Source organism: Stegostoma tigrinum, chromosome 8 (assembly GCF_030684315.1).
Source record: "Stegostoma tigrinum isolate sSteTig4 chromosome 8, sSteTig4.hap1, whole genome shotgun sequence".
Lineage (NCBI taxonomy): Eukaryota > Metazoa > Chordata > Chondrichthyes > Orectolobiformes > Stegostomatidae > Stegostoma > Stegostoma tigrinum.
Genome location: NC_081361.1, coordinates 39,287,617 through 39,307,690, shown reverse-complemented (window position 1 = coordinate 39,307,690; position 20,074 = coordinate 39,287,617). Strand labels below are relative to the sequence as shown.

Genomic DNA, 20,074 nt, shown 5'->3' with positions numbered 1-20,074 from the left:
GAACACAGCAGGCCCAGCAGCATCTCAAAAAGAAAACGATGCTTGTTTTTGAATGTGTGTAACATTTCGAACCTTAGTTTATTACAGTATCCCTACCTCTTAAAATCGTAATACCGGAAAGCATTGCATTACTTACGCTTTGTTTCTATGCTATATTTTTGTCATTAGCGTTGTTAGGTGTTACGACTTAGTACCAAGCTGCATCCTAAAATGCCTTGTTAACCATATTTAATTTGTTGTTTAAGCCTCCTGGAAGTAATGGTCATGAACAGGTAAAGGTTGACAATAGCTATTGTAGTAAATAGCTATTTTCAATTTTTCAAATATTCACATTCAGTGGACGGTTGCAAAATATGGTTTGTAGATGCATTTGCTTACATGTCCTGAGCTTTGCTGACAAAAAACAACAGACCAAGTAATAACATATTTGTGAAGTTTTTATTGAATCCACTGTCAACATCCACACTTTCTTGTGCTCTTAAATAAAAACAAACAACGAAGGTATTTCAATGGTACTGTGAAAGCAAAAGGGCTTATTATTTTAATTGTACTGTTACTTTGTGATAGTCAGGTTGGCATAATATTACTCCTGCCTCTGCAGAACTTCCCTCACTTAAAAATAGCTCTGCAAGATCAAGAATTACTGGTGTAGTTTATGCAAGAAAGATTAAGTGTGGTTTTGTTACTATTTCAAATGGATTATCTTTACTAATCAGACACTTGAATTATTAAAACAATTAAATGCATTTATCTGCATTTCTTGTTTCATGGGTAAGTTTTGTTTCGGTGAGAATTTTTTTTAACAACTGTTAACCTCTCTAATGGGCATTATAACCTTCAACTGAAGGAATGAAAATAGATTGATTTGTACTTTTTTAAAATGGTAGCATTGTCAAAGCAAAACTGAATTGCTTCCAGTACCCAATAATTCAGACATTGCCATTGATTTGTTGCATTAATGCATTGTTTCATTGAACCAGGAGAGTTTTGTTTTGTTGTTCATTCATCGGGTATGGTTGTCGTGGCCAGGTCAGTGTTTATTGCCCACTGACCTGGCCACAACAGGAGCCATTGCTGTGGGTCTGGAGTCACATGTAGACCAGACTAGGTAAGGATGGCAGATTTCCTTTCCTAAAGGGAATTAGTGAACCAGATGCATTTTTCCAACAACTGTCAACGGTTTTGTGGTCATTATTAGACTCTTAATCCCAGACTTGTATTGAATTCGAATTCCATAATATGCCATGTCAGAATTTGAACCTAGGTCATCAGGACATTATCTGGGTCTCTGGATTAATGGTCTAGTGAAAATACCACTAGGCCATTGCCTGTGCTAAAGAGTTCCCAGTGTGTGCTGAATTGGCTTATTAGCTGTGGAAACACTCAATTTTTATTTTAATAAGTTTGCTGTTCCCTAGATAAGGAAGCTTACAAATGGTTTGGCTTTCTGTTTCTCCTTGATATTTAATGACTATGATAGTGATGTGAAGGCATTGGCCGTTCAGGTTTTAACACAGCTGTGGTGAACTCGTAGTTTTATGGACACTTTATGCCTCAGCTTTCATATAAATGACTTTTTCGGTGAGATACCAGAGGCTTCTAAATAGCATTGATATATTGTGGGCCATTTCTTTCAGATACAGTAATGATAACCAATGAGAGAACAGAGTGCTCTGTAACTCCAACAGCTTTCTGCAAGTGATATTCCGCCAGTACTGTTTCACTAGTGGATATACTTCCAATGTTCAACTGCCGCAGTAAAAGGAAAGACTGACTGACTTGCGTTTATGTAGTAGCTTTATGACCACATGCCATCCCAAAGTGCTTTACAAACAATGAAATACTTTTGACGTACACTCACTGCTCTGATTTTCGGCAAGTTGGCAGCATCTGTGGAAAGAAAAACAGAATTAACATTTCAAGACCAGTATGACTGCGCTTAGGAATGGAAGAAGAATCATGCTAGACTTGAAATGTTAACTATATTTTTCTCTCCAAGAATGTCATCTAAACTCGAGTAGTTGGTATAATAGCAAAAAAATCTGATGCATTGATCTTAGAGGTTTTTTGAGGTTTTACTCAAAGTTGAGTGCCAGAGTTATTGATTTTAGATTTACTTTCTAATTAACAATGCCGTTAGTTTTTTTAAAAAAGGTCAAAAATTTTCATATGATATTTATCAATTGTTACACTGCCTTACATTCAGAGGCATGTGATGAAAATCAACACAAGCTTAGCTAGAATGAAATATGGACAATTTTACTGTCATCCAAGATTGAGTCTAGGATCAAATGACCTCTTTAGCTGCTGTACAGACTGGGACTAACCATGTTTGGACTTGACTCTGGAAAGTCATGTAAAATGCAAATTTCCCTTTTTAGGATTTAACAATGAAGAAGCATTGGGAAGCAACAGATCGCTTGTGTAATTAACTGTTATTACTGTCTGGAACAAAGCAGAAATTGTTGGAGTAACTCAGCAGACCTGGCAGCATCTGTTGGAAGAACAGAGTTACATTTTGAGTCTGATGACTCTTCATAAGAACACTTCTTATGAAAAGTCACTGGACTCAAAATGTTACCTCTTCATTCTTCCTACAGATGTGCCAGACCTGCTAAGTTTCTCCAATGTCTATTTTTGTTTCAGATGTCCTAGTATCTGCAGTTCTTTGTTTTATATTACTGTCTAGATGTTTACAGCGACTGAGGTACAATCATTCCTTGCCAGATGTGCTATCTGCAAAATTGAAATTTCAAAGAAAGGGTTGTGATGGAGACCTTTTATCGCAAATTGCAAATAGCTATAATTCATTCTTCGTTGTGTGACAAATTGCTTTGCCATCGACCCATTGAGTGGACAATGGAAAACATCAATACTATTGTCACATGATGGAAACTGGCTTGTGATAGGAAATGCTTTATTAATTCCAACAACAACCCAGACATTCAGTTCAGGAGCAAAATGATCCTGCCCAAAAATCCACAAGCAGACAAGTGGAGCTAATTTGTCTTAGTTGCAAGATTGATTTTTTTTTGGAAGGCTCAACCAAATTGACTTACAAGCAGAAACTTGCTGTTCCTTGGAGTGAACCATTGTGAACTAATCACCAGAAACCTCCAAGCTCCATTTTGTTTAGGGAGCCAAAAAGAGAATTATCTGCACTGCAGTACTTTCTAATGACCACCCTTGAAGAGCTGAAGTAAAATTGACCTCTCTGTCTTTTGCAAAGATCTCAGTGCAAGTTGTCTTTCTTTGTTGTAATAATCTTATATTTGGATGATTGTTGCAATTACGTTCTGGGTGTTGTGCAAATAATATATTTACCCTTTTAATCTTGCTCAAAAGAAAGCCGGTTTGTATTTGTTCCTAAAAGTCTTGCCGTACGAGAGGTTTAAAACTCCTCCTTAAAAAGACAGTTATGGCAATCCATAGAGAGATAGAAGAAAGGACAAAGTAGTCGACATCTCTCCCCTGTACCAGTAACATGCAAAATAGCAATTTACTCCTTTGTATTGTTGAACTTCCAATCAGGTTTATGTAATTATTAAAGATATTTCAATCTTGGTTGATGGTACAACTGGATAAGTTCAATCCCAGAATGAAACCCGGTTTGATAGATCACTTTTTTTTGGTTCGGAATTAACCTATTGGTTAGTCTTTGAAACATATTCATACAAGTTTATTGGTTGTAGATTTTGGAGACAATTTGATGAGTCCTTTTGAAATGTGGGTCCATGACATGAACTTTTCCACAAATCTGAGAGTCTAAGCTTTTCCAACTGTAATAACCTGCAGATTTCTAAGTAAACTCTTAGTTTAAAAGCTTTACCTACTAAACTCTTCGATTAAAGATGACATAGAACATAGAACATAGAAAAGTACAGCACAGTACAGACCCTTCAGCCCACAATGTTGTGCCATGGAATAATCCTAATCCAAAAATAAAATAACCTAACCTACATTCCCCTCAATTCAGTGCTGTCCATGTGCATGTCCAGCAGTCGCTTAAATGTCACTAATGACTGTGCTTCCACGACTTCCACTGGCAAACTATTCCATGCGCTCACAACTGGCTGGGTGAAGAACCTCCCTCTGACGTCTCCTCTATACCTTCTTCCGAACGCCTTAAAACTATGAACCCTCGTGGCAGTCAATCCTGCCCTGGGGAAAAGTCTCTGGCTATCGACTCTATCCATGCCTCTCATTACCTTGTACACTTTGATCAGGTCACCTCTCTTCCTCCTTCTCTCCAGAGAGAAAAGACCAAGCTCAGTCAACCTCTCCTCGTAAGACAAGCCCTCCAGTCCAGGCAGCATCCTGGTAAACCTTCTTTGCACCGTCTCCAAAGCCTCCATATCTTTCCTATAATAGGGCGACCAGAACTGGACATCGTATTCCAAGTGTGGTCTCACCAGGGTTTTGTAGAGCTGCAGCATAACCTCGCGGCTCTTAAACTCAATCCCCCTGTAAATGAAAGCCAAAACACCATATGCTTTCTTAACAACCTTATCCACCTGGGTGGCAACTTTGAGGGAGCTATGCGCTTGAACACCAAGATCCCGCTGTTCGTCCACACTGCCGAGAATCCTGCCTTTAATCCTATATTCAGCATTTAAGTTCGACCTTCCATAATGCATCACTTCGCATTTGTCCAGGTTGAACTCTATCTGCCATTTCTCAGCCCAGCTCTGCATTCTATCAATGTCTCGCTGAAGCCTGCAATAGCCCTCGATACTATCAACGGCACCTCCAACCTTTGTGTCATCAGCAAACGTACTACCCCACCCTTCAAACTCCTCATCCAAGTCATTTATAAAAACGACAAAGAGCAGAGGCCCAAGAACAGAGCCCTGCAGGACATCACTCAGCACTGACCTTCCAGGCGGAATACTTACCATCTACAACCACTCACTGCCTCCCGTCAGCCAACCAGTTCTGAATCCAGACAGCCAAATCACCCTGTATCCCATACCTCCTGACTTTATGAATGAGCCTGCCGTGGGGAACCTTATCAAATGCCTTGCTGAAGTCCATGTACACCACATGCACTGCTCGACCCTCGTCAACCTGTCTCGTGACTTCCTCAAAGAACTCAATAAGATTTGTAAGGCATGACCTGCCCCCCTCAAAGCCATGCTGACTCCCTTTAATCACGCTATGCTTTTCCAAATAGTCATAAATCCTATCTGCCATGTTCTCTGAAGTACCCTGAACTCCTGCCGGTAGAGAAATGAAACTTGCTTCTGAGCTCAGTCCTAGTCCTCGATTCTTCTGAACTGAAAACAAAGTTGATGACCTTAAATATTTATCTCACATGTCATAAGCATCTTTCCTTTACTCCAAAGGGGCCTGCAAATACCTACTTTACTACAGGGGCGGCACGGTGGCTCACTGGTTAGCACTTCTGCCTCACAGCACCAGGGACCCAAGTTTGATGCCGCTGTCAGGCGACTGTCTGTGCGGAGTTTGCATATTCTCCCTGTCTCTGTGTGGGATTTCTCTGGGGGCTCCGGTTTCCTCCCGCAGTCAAAAATGTGCAGGCTAGGTGGATTGGCCAAGCTAAACTGCCCGTTGTCTTCAGGGATGCGTAGATTAGGTGGGGTGGGTCTGAGTGGGATGCTTTGATGTTCGGTGTGGACTCGTTGGGCCAAAGCGTCTGTTTCCACACTGTAGGGTTTCTATGATCTTTATGTCAGATGCTGGATCTAGTCACTTCTGGAAGGACTCTGACCTTGTTTTTTAGAGAAGACTATCCATAGAAATGATCAACACTTGACTGCCTCTATTTTGAAATTCAGATTCCACAAATGAAATTAACGTGTATAAATTATGCTTCTATAATTGCAATTCGCAAATTGGTTCAAATAAAAATATCTGGAATCTATAATGTAACTCTAAGAAATGATGCACAGAACCAATCTTATTTGCTACTTTATTTAAAAATGCTAGTATTTAACCTGACATATCAGGAATTAATTGAATATCTATCTTGTATATATTAATTTTATTCCACCACTTGAGACAAATGAATTCAAATGAATTTTCCTGTTTTAAAATAGAATGTTCTGACTTACTAGATAATATTCTAATGGCCTTGGATGTATGCCTATTTTCATACCTGTTTACTGCTGGTTCTGTGCTCGATGCACATCTTATCTGGACAAAACAGATTTACGTTATCTCCAGCGCCACAGTCTCTCCCTTGACTGAGCACAAACAGTTTGTGGATTAAGCTAGCATGTACAATATGAAATCTGCATTTATTAATTAGAGTCTGTAAAAGGATTAATGATTTAAATCTTTTCTTTAAAATTTTGCTTGTGGAAATGTCTTTTATCAATTACTCCATGTGAATAGACTCTGCCACTTGTCATCAATTAGCCCTGTTTATTGAGGAGATGTGCGCACTATTGTTACTACAGTAACACAATTGGGTGCTAGGTGATTTAAGTTTCACAATAATTCAACTTGTTTTGGTAACACCATTGCATTCAATTTAAATTGGGAAAATAATGTTATTCATCTAGTACATTTGAGATTGCACGTCTTTCGGCACTTGGACATGGCAAGCAGTTGGAAATGTTTTTTGGTTTGCAATTTGCAAACCAATGTTATTGGAAATCCTGAGTTTAAATATTACACAGACAAAAGCTGTTTTCTTCCTGGAACAAAAGAGTCCACTGGCTACTTGTATTGTAATGTGTGATTTATTGAAGTGGGAAGTGAAAAGCCAATAAGTATGTCCTCTAGTGGTCAACTCTTTGTCACCTATATAAAACACACAAAGCAAACTATCAAATTGAAATGTTTATATAGCGGGCACAGGATCACGTGATCATCAACGATTATAAAAGACTACTTTTGTCTGTTAAGCTTGTTTAAAAATTCATTGTTCAGTTTATTTTGGTCACTGCTTATTTATTTTGTAATACCAGTTTATATTGAAGCTTAGGGTTAAAGTATTTTAGTTTTGGATTACATTTAAAATTGAATGCCTTTTTATTTCATAGAGGTAATGGTTGTTAATCTGCTTGTAAACAATTTTTAATAAAAGATTGATTTCAATTAAACTTGGTACAATGAAGAACTGATTTATATTTGGTGAAAATCTAGAATTTTTTTTTTAATCTGTTAACATTGAGAGAGGTGTCAATTTTGTAAAATAATATGCATTGTTTTAATGAAAGCTTGCTTGTTCTAGCATGTTGTGGATTATTTCGGCTGGAGTTGTGGAAATTGTCACAGCTGTCAAATGTGAACAGATTTGCAGAGCAGGTTGTTGGATTTGAATTGCCTTTAGACTTTAGTACAATAGAAGCCGTTGATTAAAAAGGAATACAGAGGTAAAAGTAGTGCTTACACAATACTGCGCCATTTAGCTCATCTGCTTGAAGAATCTTAGCACACTGATATTGCGTTGTATAGTTTAATTGCGTCCATATTTATGCCAATTTGATTTATCTTTAAAGTTAGAAAAACAGAAGTTGCTGGAAAAGCTCAGCTGGTCAGGCAGCATCTGTAAAGAAAAAAATCAGTTAGCATTTTGGGTCTGGTGACCCTTCCTCAGAATTATTATTTATCTTGCTAGTTATTTGAATAAAAGTCTTGTGAATGAAATGGGGCAATAGCATGCAATGTTGGGACACTGCTAAATTTAGCAGAATGCTACACTTTATAATTTCTGACAACTTTTTTTATTATTTTTATAATAAATTTCTTCAAGAAGATGGGTACTCCAATCAAGCAATGTCCAACCTGGCACCCAAGGTCCATCAAGAACTTGAGCAATGTTGGTGCGGAATTGGTGGAGTTTAATGAAAGTTATTACAAGATGTACCAAATGATGACTGCTGTGTTGAGAGGTAAAATATTTTAAAGTATGGCTTTAAACCATGCGAAAAGTAGAGATATGTATCCGGATTGGTGACGTGCAATTTTGCCTAACATTTGGAAATTATCACATCCCGCCTCCAAAATTAGCTATATCTTTTGATGTTATTGTAAATATTCGTAACTTGCAACTTCAAGTTTGAAGCTTGACTCATTTGTTAGATGGCTGGCTGTCAGGTAAATCACCTTCATGGACTTAAGCAGGAAAGAAAAAAAATTGAGACGTGCAATGCATTTTGTTAGTAAAATATTACATTGAAACATAGGTCTGTTTAATTTTTATCTGTGTAGAGTTAGAATGTAACAACTTCTTTTGCAACTTCTTACTGTTAAATAGAGTTTAAGTGTTAGAAACATCTGATTCTTTATCTCTCTCTCCTGACCCCTCTGCTAAAGTCATACTCACCATGCTGTCTCTTTCAAGCGGGGGATAAATTATTGCTAAATAGTTGTATGTCTTGCAAAGTTAGTTTTCCTCTAAATGTTTCAGGTGGTCTATTATGCCTATTTGGTTTGGACGATAATTGCACATATTGTTCTGTTTTGTGATTTGAAAATCTGTTTTTGTTGCTTTATAATGTAACAGATAATCTTTCTGAATTTCGTTTTTGCCATTGTGGTGGGGGAAAGTTAAACATTTCAGCATATGTACCAGGTTTTCTTCGTACAAAATGGTCATTGTCGACCAGCTTAGCTGTGGTTAGGTAAAACTCTAGGTCAGCAGCAGACTGGATTCCATTACTGAAAAAAGTGTGACATGGTTAAGAGAATGTGGTTTAATGTTTAAGTTGTCAAGTATTATGTTCATTTGTCATTATCCTTGAGGCTTTAACACTTCAGTATTTTCTTGAAAATCAGAGTTCAGGACCTTCGTCTTTTTATATATGTTGTGTATTGCATACCCGACTTAAGATGACCATCTGCCTCTTAGTTACAACTTTGATCTCTTGAGAATGGGTGGCATTTCCACCATTGTTTTCACAGATACTTTAGGTCAATCAATGATACACATGCATTCAAATAAGATGCAAGTAGAACATAGAACATTACAGCACAGTACAGGCCCTTCGGCCCTCGATGTTGTGCCGACCTGTCATACCAATCTGAAGCCCATCTAACCTGCACTATTCCATGTACGTCCATATGCTTATCCAATGACGACTTAAATGTACCTAAAGTTGGTGAATCTAGTACCGTTGCAGGCAAAGCGTTCCATTCCCTTACTACTCTCTGAGTAAAGAAACCACCTCTGACATCTGTCCTATATCTTTCACCCCTCAATTTAAAGCTATGCCCCCTTGTGCTCGCCGTCACCAACCTAGGAAAAAGGCTCTCCCTATCCACCCTATCTAACCCTCTGATTATTTTATATGTTTCAATTAAGTCACCTCTCAACCACCTTCTCTCTAACAAAAACAGCCTCAAGTCCCTCAGCCTTTCCTCGTAAGACCTTCCCTCCATACCAGGCAACATCCTAGTAAATCTTCTCTGCACCCTTTCCAAAGCTTCCACATCCTTCTTATAATGCGGTGACCAGAACTGTACGCAATACTCCAAGTGCGGCCGCACCAGAGTTTTGTACAGCTGCAGCATAACCTCTTGGTTCCGGAACTCGATCCCTCTATAAATAAAAGCTGAAAATAGGCTAAAACTAATAGTCAAGTTTAGCCACAGGTTCAATAATGTATTCCAGTGAGGTACACCCAGGAGGCTGAGAATAACATGCATTGAGTCATAGAGATGTACAGCACCGAAACAAACCAATTTGGTTCACCTCGTTCAGAGCAACCAGATATCCTAAATAAATCTACTCCCATTTGCCAGCATTTGGGTCATACCCATCTGAACCCTTCCTATTCATATACCCATTCAGATGCCTTTTAAATGTTGTAATTGGACCAGACTCCTCCACTGCCTCTGGCAGTTCATTCCATATCCGCACCACCCTTTGCATGAAAAATATTACCCCTTGGGGGTATTAACTCTTTCTCCTCTTACCTTAAACCTATGCCCTCTAGTTTTGGACTCCCCTGGCAGGGAAAAGACCTTATCTATTTACCCTATTCATGCCCCTCGTGATTTTATAAACTTCCATAAGGTCACCCCTCAGTCTCTGACGCTCGAGAGAAAACACCCCAGCCTATTCAGCCTCTCCCTGTAGCTCAAACCCTCCAGCCCTGGAAAAATCCTTGTAAATCTTTTCTGAATCCCATTCAATTTTCATAATATCTTTCTTAAAATGGGAGACTGGAACTGCACACAGTATTCCAATAGTGGCCTAACCAATGCCCTCTACAGCTGCAAGGTAACCTCCCAACTCCTACACTAAATGCACTGTCCAACAAAGGCAAGTATGCCAAATGCCACTTTCACTATCCGATCCACTTGGGACTCCACTTTCAAGGAACTATGACACTGCCCTCCAAGACCTCTTGGTCTGTTTGTTCAGTAACACTCCTGAGGATGTTACCTTGAAGTACAAGTCCTGCCCTGATTTGCCTTTCCAAAACCCAGCACCTCACGTTTATCTAAATTAAACTCCATCTGCCACTCCTTGGCCCACTGAGCCATCTGATTAAGATCCCATTGTACTCTAAGGTAATCATCTTTGCTATCTACTGAACCTCCCATTTTGGTGTCATCTGCTGACTTAGTAACCATACCAACTATGTTCACATCCAAATCATTTATCTAAATGATGAAAAGCATTGGATTCAGCACCGATCCTTGTGGCACACCACTGGTCACAAGTCTCCAGCTCAGAAAGCAACCCTCCACTCAAGCCCTCTGTCTTCCACCTTTGACCCAGTTCTGCATCCAAATGGCTAGGTGTCCCTGTGATCCATGTGATCTTAGCTTGCTAAACAGTTTACCATGTGGAACCTTGTCACATGCTTCACTGAAGTCCATGTAGATCACATCCACCAATCTGCCGTCACCAATCCTCTTTGTGACTTGTTCAAAAAAGTCAACCAAGTTAGTGAGACATGATCTCCTACCCACAAAGCCATGTTGACTATCCAATATCAGTCCTTGTCTTTACAAATAAATGTAAACCCTGTCCTTCAGGATTTCCTCCAACAACTTGCCAACCACTGATGTCAGACTCACTGGTCTATAACTCCCCAGCTTTTCCTTACCACCTTTCTTATATAATGGTACCATGTTAGCCAACCTCCAGTCTTCCAGCACCTTACTTTCGATGATACAAGTATCTCAGCAACGGGCCGAGCAATCACTTCCCTAGCTTCTCAGAGTTCGAGTGTACATCTGATCAGGTCCCAGGGATTTATTCACCATTATGCATTTTAAGCTGTCCGGCATCACCACTTCTGTATTATGGACGTTTTTCAAGGTGACACAATCTATTTTCCCACATTCTATTATCTTACATATCCTTCTCCACAGTACACGCTGATGCAAAATACTGGTTTAGGATTTCCCCATCTCCTGCAGTTCCACAAATTGGCAGCCTTGCTGATCATCAAGGGGATCTATTTTCTCCCTAGTTACCCTTAATGAATTTATAAAATCCCTTTGGATTCTGCTTAACTGTATTTGCCAGATCTATGTCATGTCCCCTTTTAGCCCTGATCTCCCTCTTTAGTATACTCCTACTATACAAAAACCTGGTTCAGCCACATCTGGAGTATTGTGTCCAGCTCTGGTCACCTCATTACAGGAAAGATGTGGAAGCATTGGAAAAGGTGCAGAGGAGATTTACCAGGAAGTTGCCTGGAATGGAGGGAAAATCTTAGGAGGAAGGGTTGAGAGAGCTGGGGCTTTTCTCTTTCGAACGACGAAGGATGAGAGGTGACTTGATAGAGGTGTACAAAGTGATCAGAGGTATAGATAGAGTAGACAGCCAGAGACTTTTTCCTAGGGTGGAGGTAGCTATTACAAGGGGGCATAGTTTTAAAGTGAGTGGAGGTAGACACAGGGGAGACGTCTGAGATAGGTTCTTTACTCAGAGTGGTAGGGGCGTGAAATGCATTGCTGGAGAGGGTAGTAGAGTCGCCCTCATTAGGGGCATTTAAGCAGTTATTAGATAGGCATATGGATGATAGTATAAGTTAGGGGTGGAAGTTTGATAGACCTTAGATTTAGGGTAAAAGTTCAGCACAACATTGTGGGCTGAAGAGCCTATACTGTGCTGTATTGTTCTACGTTCCTATGTCTTTATACTCTTCTAGGAAATCACTTGATCTTTACTGTCTATCCCTGAGGAGTGCTTCCTTTTGAACAAAACCTCAGTTTCACAAGTTATCCAGCCTTGTCCTTCACCCATCAGCCTCGCCCTTCAGCCTAACAGGAACATACTGCTCTGGCCTCTAATTATATTATTGTTGAAGTCTTCTCATTTTCCAGTTCTCCCTTTACCTGCAAACATTTGCTCCAATCAAGTTTTGGAAGTTCTTGCTGAATACTGTTAAAATGAGCCTTCCTCCAATTTAGAACTTTAACTTTTAGATCCATTCTAACCTTTTCGAACACTATTTTAGAAATAATATAATTATGGTCGCTAGCCTCAAAGTGTTCCCCCACTGATGCCTCAGCCACCTTCCCTGCCTTATTCCCCAAGGGTAGATCAAGTTTTGCACTTTCTCGAGTAGGTACATCTGAATCAGGAAATTCTCTTGTACACACTTCACAAATTCATCTCCGTACAAGCTCTTGACACTATGGCAGTCCCAGTCTCTGTTTGGAAAGTTAAAATCCTCGACTGTTACACCCTATTATTCTTACAAATAATTGAGATCTCCTTACAAATTTGTTTCTCAATTTCGCAGTGACTATTGGGGAGGGGGTCGATAGTACAATCCCAATAAGGTGATTGTCCCTTTTTTATTTCTGAGTTCCACTCAAATAACTTAGCTGGATGTATTCCCAGGAATATGCTCCCTAGCTGTAATGTTATCCCTAACCAAAAATGCAACTTCTCCCCCCTCTCTCGCCCCTCTTTCTATCCTTCCTGTAGCACCTTAACCCTGGAATATTAAGCTGCCAGTCCTGTCCATCCCTGAGCCACACATCTGTAATTGCTATAACATCCTAGTCCCATGTTTTCAACCGTGCCCTGAGTTCATCTGCCTTACCTGTTAGGCCTCTTGCATTTAAAATAAATGCAGTTGAATTTATCAGTTCTACCTTGTTCTCTGCTTTGTTCCTGCCTGCCCTGACTGTTTGTTTGACTTACTCCTTTTCCAGTCTCAATTGAACCAGGATTTCTCCCCCCCCCCCTCCCCCCACCAAACAACACAATTCCCTCCTCCCTTTACTAGTTTACATCCTCCCAAGCAGTTCTAGAGAATCTCCCCACCAGTATATTTTAGTCCCCTTCCAATTCAGGTGCAATCCGTACTACTTTTGCAGGTCACTTCTATGCCAGTAGAAATTCCAATAATCCGGAAATGTGAATCCCTCTCCTCTGCACCAGCTCATCAACCATGCATTCATCTGTTCTATCCTCCTATTCCTAACCTCATGAGCTCATGGCGTCGGGAGTAATCCAGATATTTCAACCCTCAAGGACCTCCTTTTTAAATTCCTGCCTAACTTTTTATATTCTCGCCTCAGAATTTAATCCTGTTCTCTTCCTAGGTCATTAGTTCCAATGTATACGACAACTTATTTGCTGGTCCTTCTCCCCTTTTGATAATATTCTGCATCTTCTCCAAGATATCCTTGATCCTGGCATCAGGAGACAACACACCGTTCTGATTTCTCACTGTCAGGTGTGGAAATGTCTGTCTGTGCTTCCTGACTGGACAGTCCCCCCTCATGATCGACTGCTTGGCACCTGATGTGCCCCTTGTTATGTTAGAGCCAGTCTTGGTACCGGAAACCTGGCTGTCCGTGCTAAATTCCCCTGAGAATCCATCACTCTCTACATTTTCCAAAACAGCATACATGTTTAAGATGGGGATAGCCACAGGAGACTCCTGGCAACCTGCCTCCCTCTCCTACATTTTCCTGGTGGTAACCGATCTACCTGAGTGTATCTCTGGCTTTTCTCCCTCCTTCCAGCAGCCATTCATCGTACCCCCAGCTTTTGTAAATTCCTTATTGCCTCTGACTGCCACTCCAACCAATCCATGTGATCAGATAGGATTCACAACCAAACACACTTCCTGTAGGCATAATGGTCAGGAACATGGAAACTCTTCCTAATATCCCACATCCGACAGGAAATGCACATCACACTACTGAAGGCCACCTTTGCCCCTTGATTATATGTAGACCCAGAAAATAGCCTAGTCTTACTGCTCTAAAAAACACTGTTCCAGGCTAACTTAGTACCTGTGTTTTGTATTTTTCAAGTTTAATCAAGAGACAGATGTCAATAAAACATATAATTTAAAAAGGACCTATTCTACTCCCTATTGTAGCTTTATAAAATAAACAGTAAGGTTATGCTTTTTAAAAGCCACTTAGCTGCTCAACACTTGCTGTGGGCCTTCCCAGCTGTTTGTTAATTTTTCTTAGACAAACTCCATTGTCCAGAGATCCTTGAAGTCAAACAGCAGAGTGATAATTGTGTAGATTCACTGCAGGGTCCAGACAGTCGTCCAGCTTTCTTTCTCAGCTTGAAACACTTCCCATGTGATCACTGCACTACCTTTGTCCGTCTTCCTCCTTTTCTGAGGTGCCAATGTTTTAATCATCATCTTCCTCAAAATTCCAAAACAATGCAGCAGCTTATAAAACACTTTATTACTGCTTCTAGAATTCAGGGAAATCAGCTCCAACACTGAAAAACCTCAAAAAACGTACAGATCTTACGGCCGCAATTTTTTTCTGTCCTCCATCTTGGATTACCCAGAATCCTTGTATAAGAAAAATGAGGTTAGCATATCTATGAGCGATTTTAAATCCCTTTTCAGTAACCTGTTACTTGTCTAGTTTGAGACCAGAATATTAAAATGATAGAATGCTTAGGTGTGAAATTGTTATTTGACATTTTGTGTGAAAATCTGATGTATAGACTTCTATAATCCAGTATTTTATGAGATGATGCAAACTTTCAGGACATTCAAAGAATTTGGATTTTTAACATGCACTAAAGTCCACGAAAGTATGCTGTCATGCTTGGTGAATCTGTTTGACTCTGAAGTCAGGGCTGTTTAATCACCATAATTCAAGATGCAATGATTGAAGAATTTTGTACATTTTGCTTATGGGAAGATACTCCTACTTCATCTTGACAAATGCCTTGTCTCTGCATACCTTGATTTGAGCTTGAAGTCTTTGTACCCTTACTATTTGCCAGTTTAATCAAGATGTTTTGGACCCCATTTTGTTTTCTGTGTTTTCCTTTAGACCTAGCATGGGAAGATCACTTTATGTTAAAACCATGAATGGTCATAATGAATTAGAGTCTAATTTGCCTAAGTCACAATGTCACACTTCATTTTACAAGCTCAAATTTGGTCCTTCTTACTGGAGAAGGAAAATATTTAATCATTTTTCTTCATAAACCTTTTTACAGGTGAAAATGCAGTTGATGACCAGCTTAAGAAGTGCATAGAAATGGTTTGTTCATCAGCAATGAATGTGGCTGGTAGATTTAATATGCTATGGAATCCCTCACTCGATGAAGTGAATGCGTCTTCCATCAGAGAAAGCAGTGCAGACAAGAAAGTACCTCAATTATTGATCAGTGAAGTAGAGTTGGCTGCCAGCTCACTCCTTGATTTAGTTGAATTTCTCCAGAATGAGAAAGCAAATTCTAGTTGTACTGAAAGCAATGAAAAAATCAAGGCTTCCGCAGATGCTGACTCTGGTACATTGTATGACAGAGGAGTTAAGAAAACTGTATATGCACTCCAAGGAGCAGCTTCAACTTCAGAGAAACCTACACATGTTGTACAATGGGTTTGATAGATTCTTGCAAAATTATATTTTAAAAATGTCAAAGTTTGCTTCACTGTAAATTAAAATTGTTTGTTTTTTTTTCCATTAATCTCCAATTTTTGTATGCTCTCTGGGTACTATATTTACAACAGAGAAAAGAATATATTTACTTTTCCTGCAAACCTCTAACTAAAAACACTGGTAGATAATATATTCGAAGTACTTTAGTGGTATTCTTCAGCTGGCAAGAAGGCTTTGAAAGTGACCCGAGGTAATAGTGTAAATTGTATGGAACTGTAGATCTACTCCTTGGTGCTTCCACTTGTTTAGGTGGTTACCATTGATAGTGTGCTCTGTAGAGGGAGATCTGCATTATTTGGGTCTGGGTCAGTGCTCTGATGGTCTTGGTCACGTACCACACGATCACAAACCTTTGAAGGAAGGAAAAAGGCTTTCTTTTGATCTATGGTGATAAGGGTTTGGAAAAGTTCTAAACACCATATAACTTGCTGGATAGCAATGAAAGATTAAGTTCCTGCTTTTCCTGATCATTATTTACTTGCAAATTTAGGTTTAACATTGACTTTCAAGCTCATACCTACTTCTCCCAAACTAAAATTAGAAGCACAAAAACTCAATAAATGGTGCAATAGAATTAGAGTTTACTGAATCAGTATGTCTTCCAACAGCTTTGAGTATTGAAAGCTCATAACATGGTCATCTGAGATTTCTACAGAGCTGACACTATTAATCTAGACAGACACACCCGTTATCGTTTGTGTTTTCTATCTTGGTACCAAAAATTTTTTAAAAACCTGTTGTTAATGATATGCGATGATCTTCCTTATCATTTTTTCCACAATCCCACTCTACTTCTTGAATTAAAAATAATATCAATGACACCGTGGGTTTGCATGCGGAACACTTGTTACAACTCAGTGTCATGAATAATAGGTACATGCTTTCTGTCATAAAGTCATTGCATGACATTAACCTGGTACATGTAAAACTATTGCCAGAGCCAACATTGACTGTATTATGCAATCTCTGAAATAGTTAATACAGCAAATTAGAATATGTGTGTTAGTGCGGTTGTGTTGTGGACCAAGTTGCATTTTTCAAAGTGAAGTTAAAGAAAATCTACTCTGGGCTGGCAACTCCAGAGTCTTTAAGACTGTAAATGAGTGTCAAAATATAACACATCTGGGCATTAATATTCTTCCTCTTGGTAAACAGGAAATGCATCCTATTTATAATGTTGTGTTTTGTATAATTTTTGAAGTCGAAAGAAAGCACAATGTTATGAGAATGGAGTTGATGAACTTAAACTGGCTACGCTGTTCATATTTTCTGCTGTGTGGGCTTTGAATAAAAGAAAGTCCATGTAGTTAGACAATACTATGCAAGCATTACAGGGTCCTGCAATTAAACAATATGTCAGTCTTGAAATGATAAAAGCAAATCAGATAAGTTGCAAAGCAAGACTTTTTACAGCAATTAGGACAAGGTTTTATATATTGGCACCAAAACACATGCATTTTGACTTTACAGATCTGTATTCAAAAAGTGCCTTATTTCTTATGATCATGTCATTCTAAGTACAGGGAAATCCATCAACATTACTAATAAAGTATTATTTTGATCCTAATGTTGAGATTCCTTTTTAAAATTATTTTGTCTTTTATCAATTTAACAAACCATGCATGAGCGAAATGTTTGATATTAAATATTATTCCAAGATACTTCACATTGTTTCATAGATTAATATGCTTTCTGTATCCTGAGTAATAAGTAATGGCACTTGTGCAGAAATGGTAACTAGCATTCAGACAATTCTTCCTCCTTTTACCCATCCCTATGAAGAAGGGATGGATAAACAGCAGAACAGATGTCATGAAAATCATTACACATCCAGTCGTCAGCTGCAGAATGGCATTTATGGCAGCCAGGCATTGACTGCATTTTTTAGTTGAGGGTAATGCATTGGTGGTGTTTTGGGATGCCAAAACAAAATGGAAGAGAGACACATTGAAGTAAACACCAAAGGTGTTTATTAAATTTTAAAATATGTCAATAATTGCATTCACTTGTCAAATAATCAAAATAGTAATACTACCTTTTGATAACCAGAAATCTGGATAAACATTTTGTATTTGAGTCCAAAGACACAATAAAACGTTTTTTTCATTTGTGAGATATGGATGTCGCTGGGTGATCAGTATTTATTGCCTGTCCCTACTTGCCCTTGATACGGTGGTGTTGAGCTGCCTTTTTGAACTGCAGTCCATCTGCTGTGGGTTGACACGCAATGCCACTGGGAAGGGAATCCCAGGGTTTTGATTCAGCAACAGTGAAGGAACGTTGACATATTTCCAAGTGAGGATGGTGAGTGGCTTGGAGGGGAACTCGCAGGTAGTGGTATTCCTGTGTACCTGCTACTTTTGCCCTTCCAGATGAGAATGGTCATTGGTTTGGAAGGCGCTGTCTAAGGATCTTTGAATTTCTGCAGTGCATCTTGTAGATGATACACAGTGCTGCTACTGAGTGGTGGTGGAACAAGTAGATAAATGTGGTTATAGTGCCAATCAAATGGGCTGTTTTGTCTTGGATGGTGTCAAGCTTCTTGAGTGTTGTTGAGGCTGTAGCCATCCAGACGAGTGGGGAGTATTCCATCACACTCCTGACTTATGCCTTGTAGATGGTGGACAGGCTTTGAGGAGTCAGGAGGTGAGTTACTTGCTGCAGAATCCCAGCTTCTGACCTGCTGTTATAACCACTGTGTTTATGTGGTGAGTCCAATTGGGTTTCCGGTCAATGAGAACCCGCATTATGTTGATAGTGGGGGATTCAGTGATGATTATTGACATGTTGGCAATACCTGTGATAGAAAAGATACTAAATGAAATGCTGGTGTCAATCATGGCTCAGTGATAACCCCAAGTTAATATCGCACATGTCCCTCCTGCCTCTGACCTCTTGAACTCTGCCTGTGGTTGGTTGGTTGATTTGTTGTCACAAATACCAAAATACAGTAAAAAGCTGTGTTTACAAGTGGCACAGGTAGAAAGTATGGCTTTCATTACTAAAACTCATCTTGGTTTCTCCCCACTCATCCAGTGTGTCTCTTTTTAGCAGCACACCTTGCTCCACTCCTCTTGCCTCACCTTAAAATCCAAGCTCCGCTCATGATGTTCTCACTCCTCCTTCAGCCTCTGCACTGAACAACTCTCAGTTCTGATTTCAGTCTCTAGCTTAAGCCAACTTGCAGTCTCTCTGAATTTATCAATCTCCGCATCTTTCCTACTTTTAATCTCTCCTAACCATATATCTAACTAGTTCCATTTAACCACCTTATTTACCAGAACAGCTTCTCTCTGCACCACTCTATTACACCTTGCTGTTTCTGCAGTTTTCTAAAGATCTATCCCTGACTCTCCTATTCCACTGTGATGTGCTGATCCTGAAAGACATTGTACAAAGGCAGGTTCCAAGGAAGGGTCACTGGACCCAAAACAAATCTGATTTCTCTCCATAAATGCCAGAGCTGTTGAGATGTTCCAGCAATTTTTGTTCTTGTCTGATTTCCAGTATCTGTAGTTCTTGTTTTTATACAAAGATAGGTCTTCAGCTTCCACATGTATACCAATAACTATCTCTCCACCACTTCTTTCAACACCTCTGTTGTCAGACTACTTGTCAGATGTCCTGTCCTAGATGAGCAGAAATTTCCTCCAATTAGGGAAAAAGGAGGAGAAAACTCTCATTTATAGAATATGTTTCACAACATTAGGATATTCAAAGCATCCTATAGTCACTGAAGTACTTTTTGAAGTATGCAGTCAATATTGTACTGAAGGAAAAATGACAACACAGCAAGTTTGCACAAACAGTAATGTGACAATGTCATTATGACATCATTCGTATTTTGTGAAGTCGATTGAGGAATAAATATTGCCCAGGATAACAGGAAGACCTCCCTTGCTCCATTTTGAAATAGTGTTCTATAATCTTTGCCAACCAACTTCATGCAAAGTGGCCTTGGTGTAACACCTTATTCAATAGGAGGTACGCACTGAAAGTTCAAAGTTCTCTCAACGTTGGTTTGGAGGGTCCACCCGGACATCTTTGCTCAGGTCTCTAGACTGGGATTTAAGCCTACGACCTCTGACTGAGGTAGGAATGCTGGCAATTGGGCCACAACTGATGTTCCTCTTCCTTGTCTGGTACCCCTCTTTTGAGCAGGACAACTTGCTCTACTCCTTTGCTTTTCCTTAAAATCCTTGATCCCTACTACTAATTCAAGCTTTTGGAGAAACCAAACACTATCTTT

The 20,074-nt window shown here is 39.5% G+C and overlaps 1 protein-coding gene across 3 annotated transcripts in view; it reads left to right on the top strand.

Moving 5' to 3' along the window:
• The window catches only part of kif14 (kinesin family member 14), a 97,820-nt gene extending 80,108 nt beyond the window's left edge, over nucleotides 1-17,712 (top strand). For 2 of the 3 annotated variants that reach the window (XM_048540064.2, XM_048540061.2), the window contains exons 29-30: nucleotides 7,724-7,862; nucleotides 15,380-17,712. In XM_048540064.2, coding sequence (XP_048396021.2) covers nucleotides 7,724-7,862; nucleotides 15,380-15,771 — 531 coding nt within the window. In that variant the 3' untranslated portion in view covers nucleotides 15,772-17,712. The remainder of the gene's footprint in view (nucleotides 1-7,723; nucleotides 7,863-15,379) is intronic. The other variant, XM_048540065.2, reaches the window with a different exon arrangement.
• Nucleotides 17,713-20,074: the final 2,362 nt, after the last annotated feature.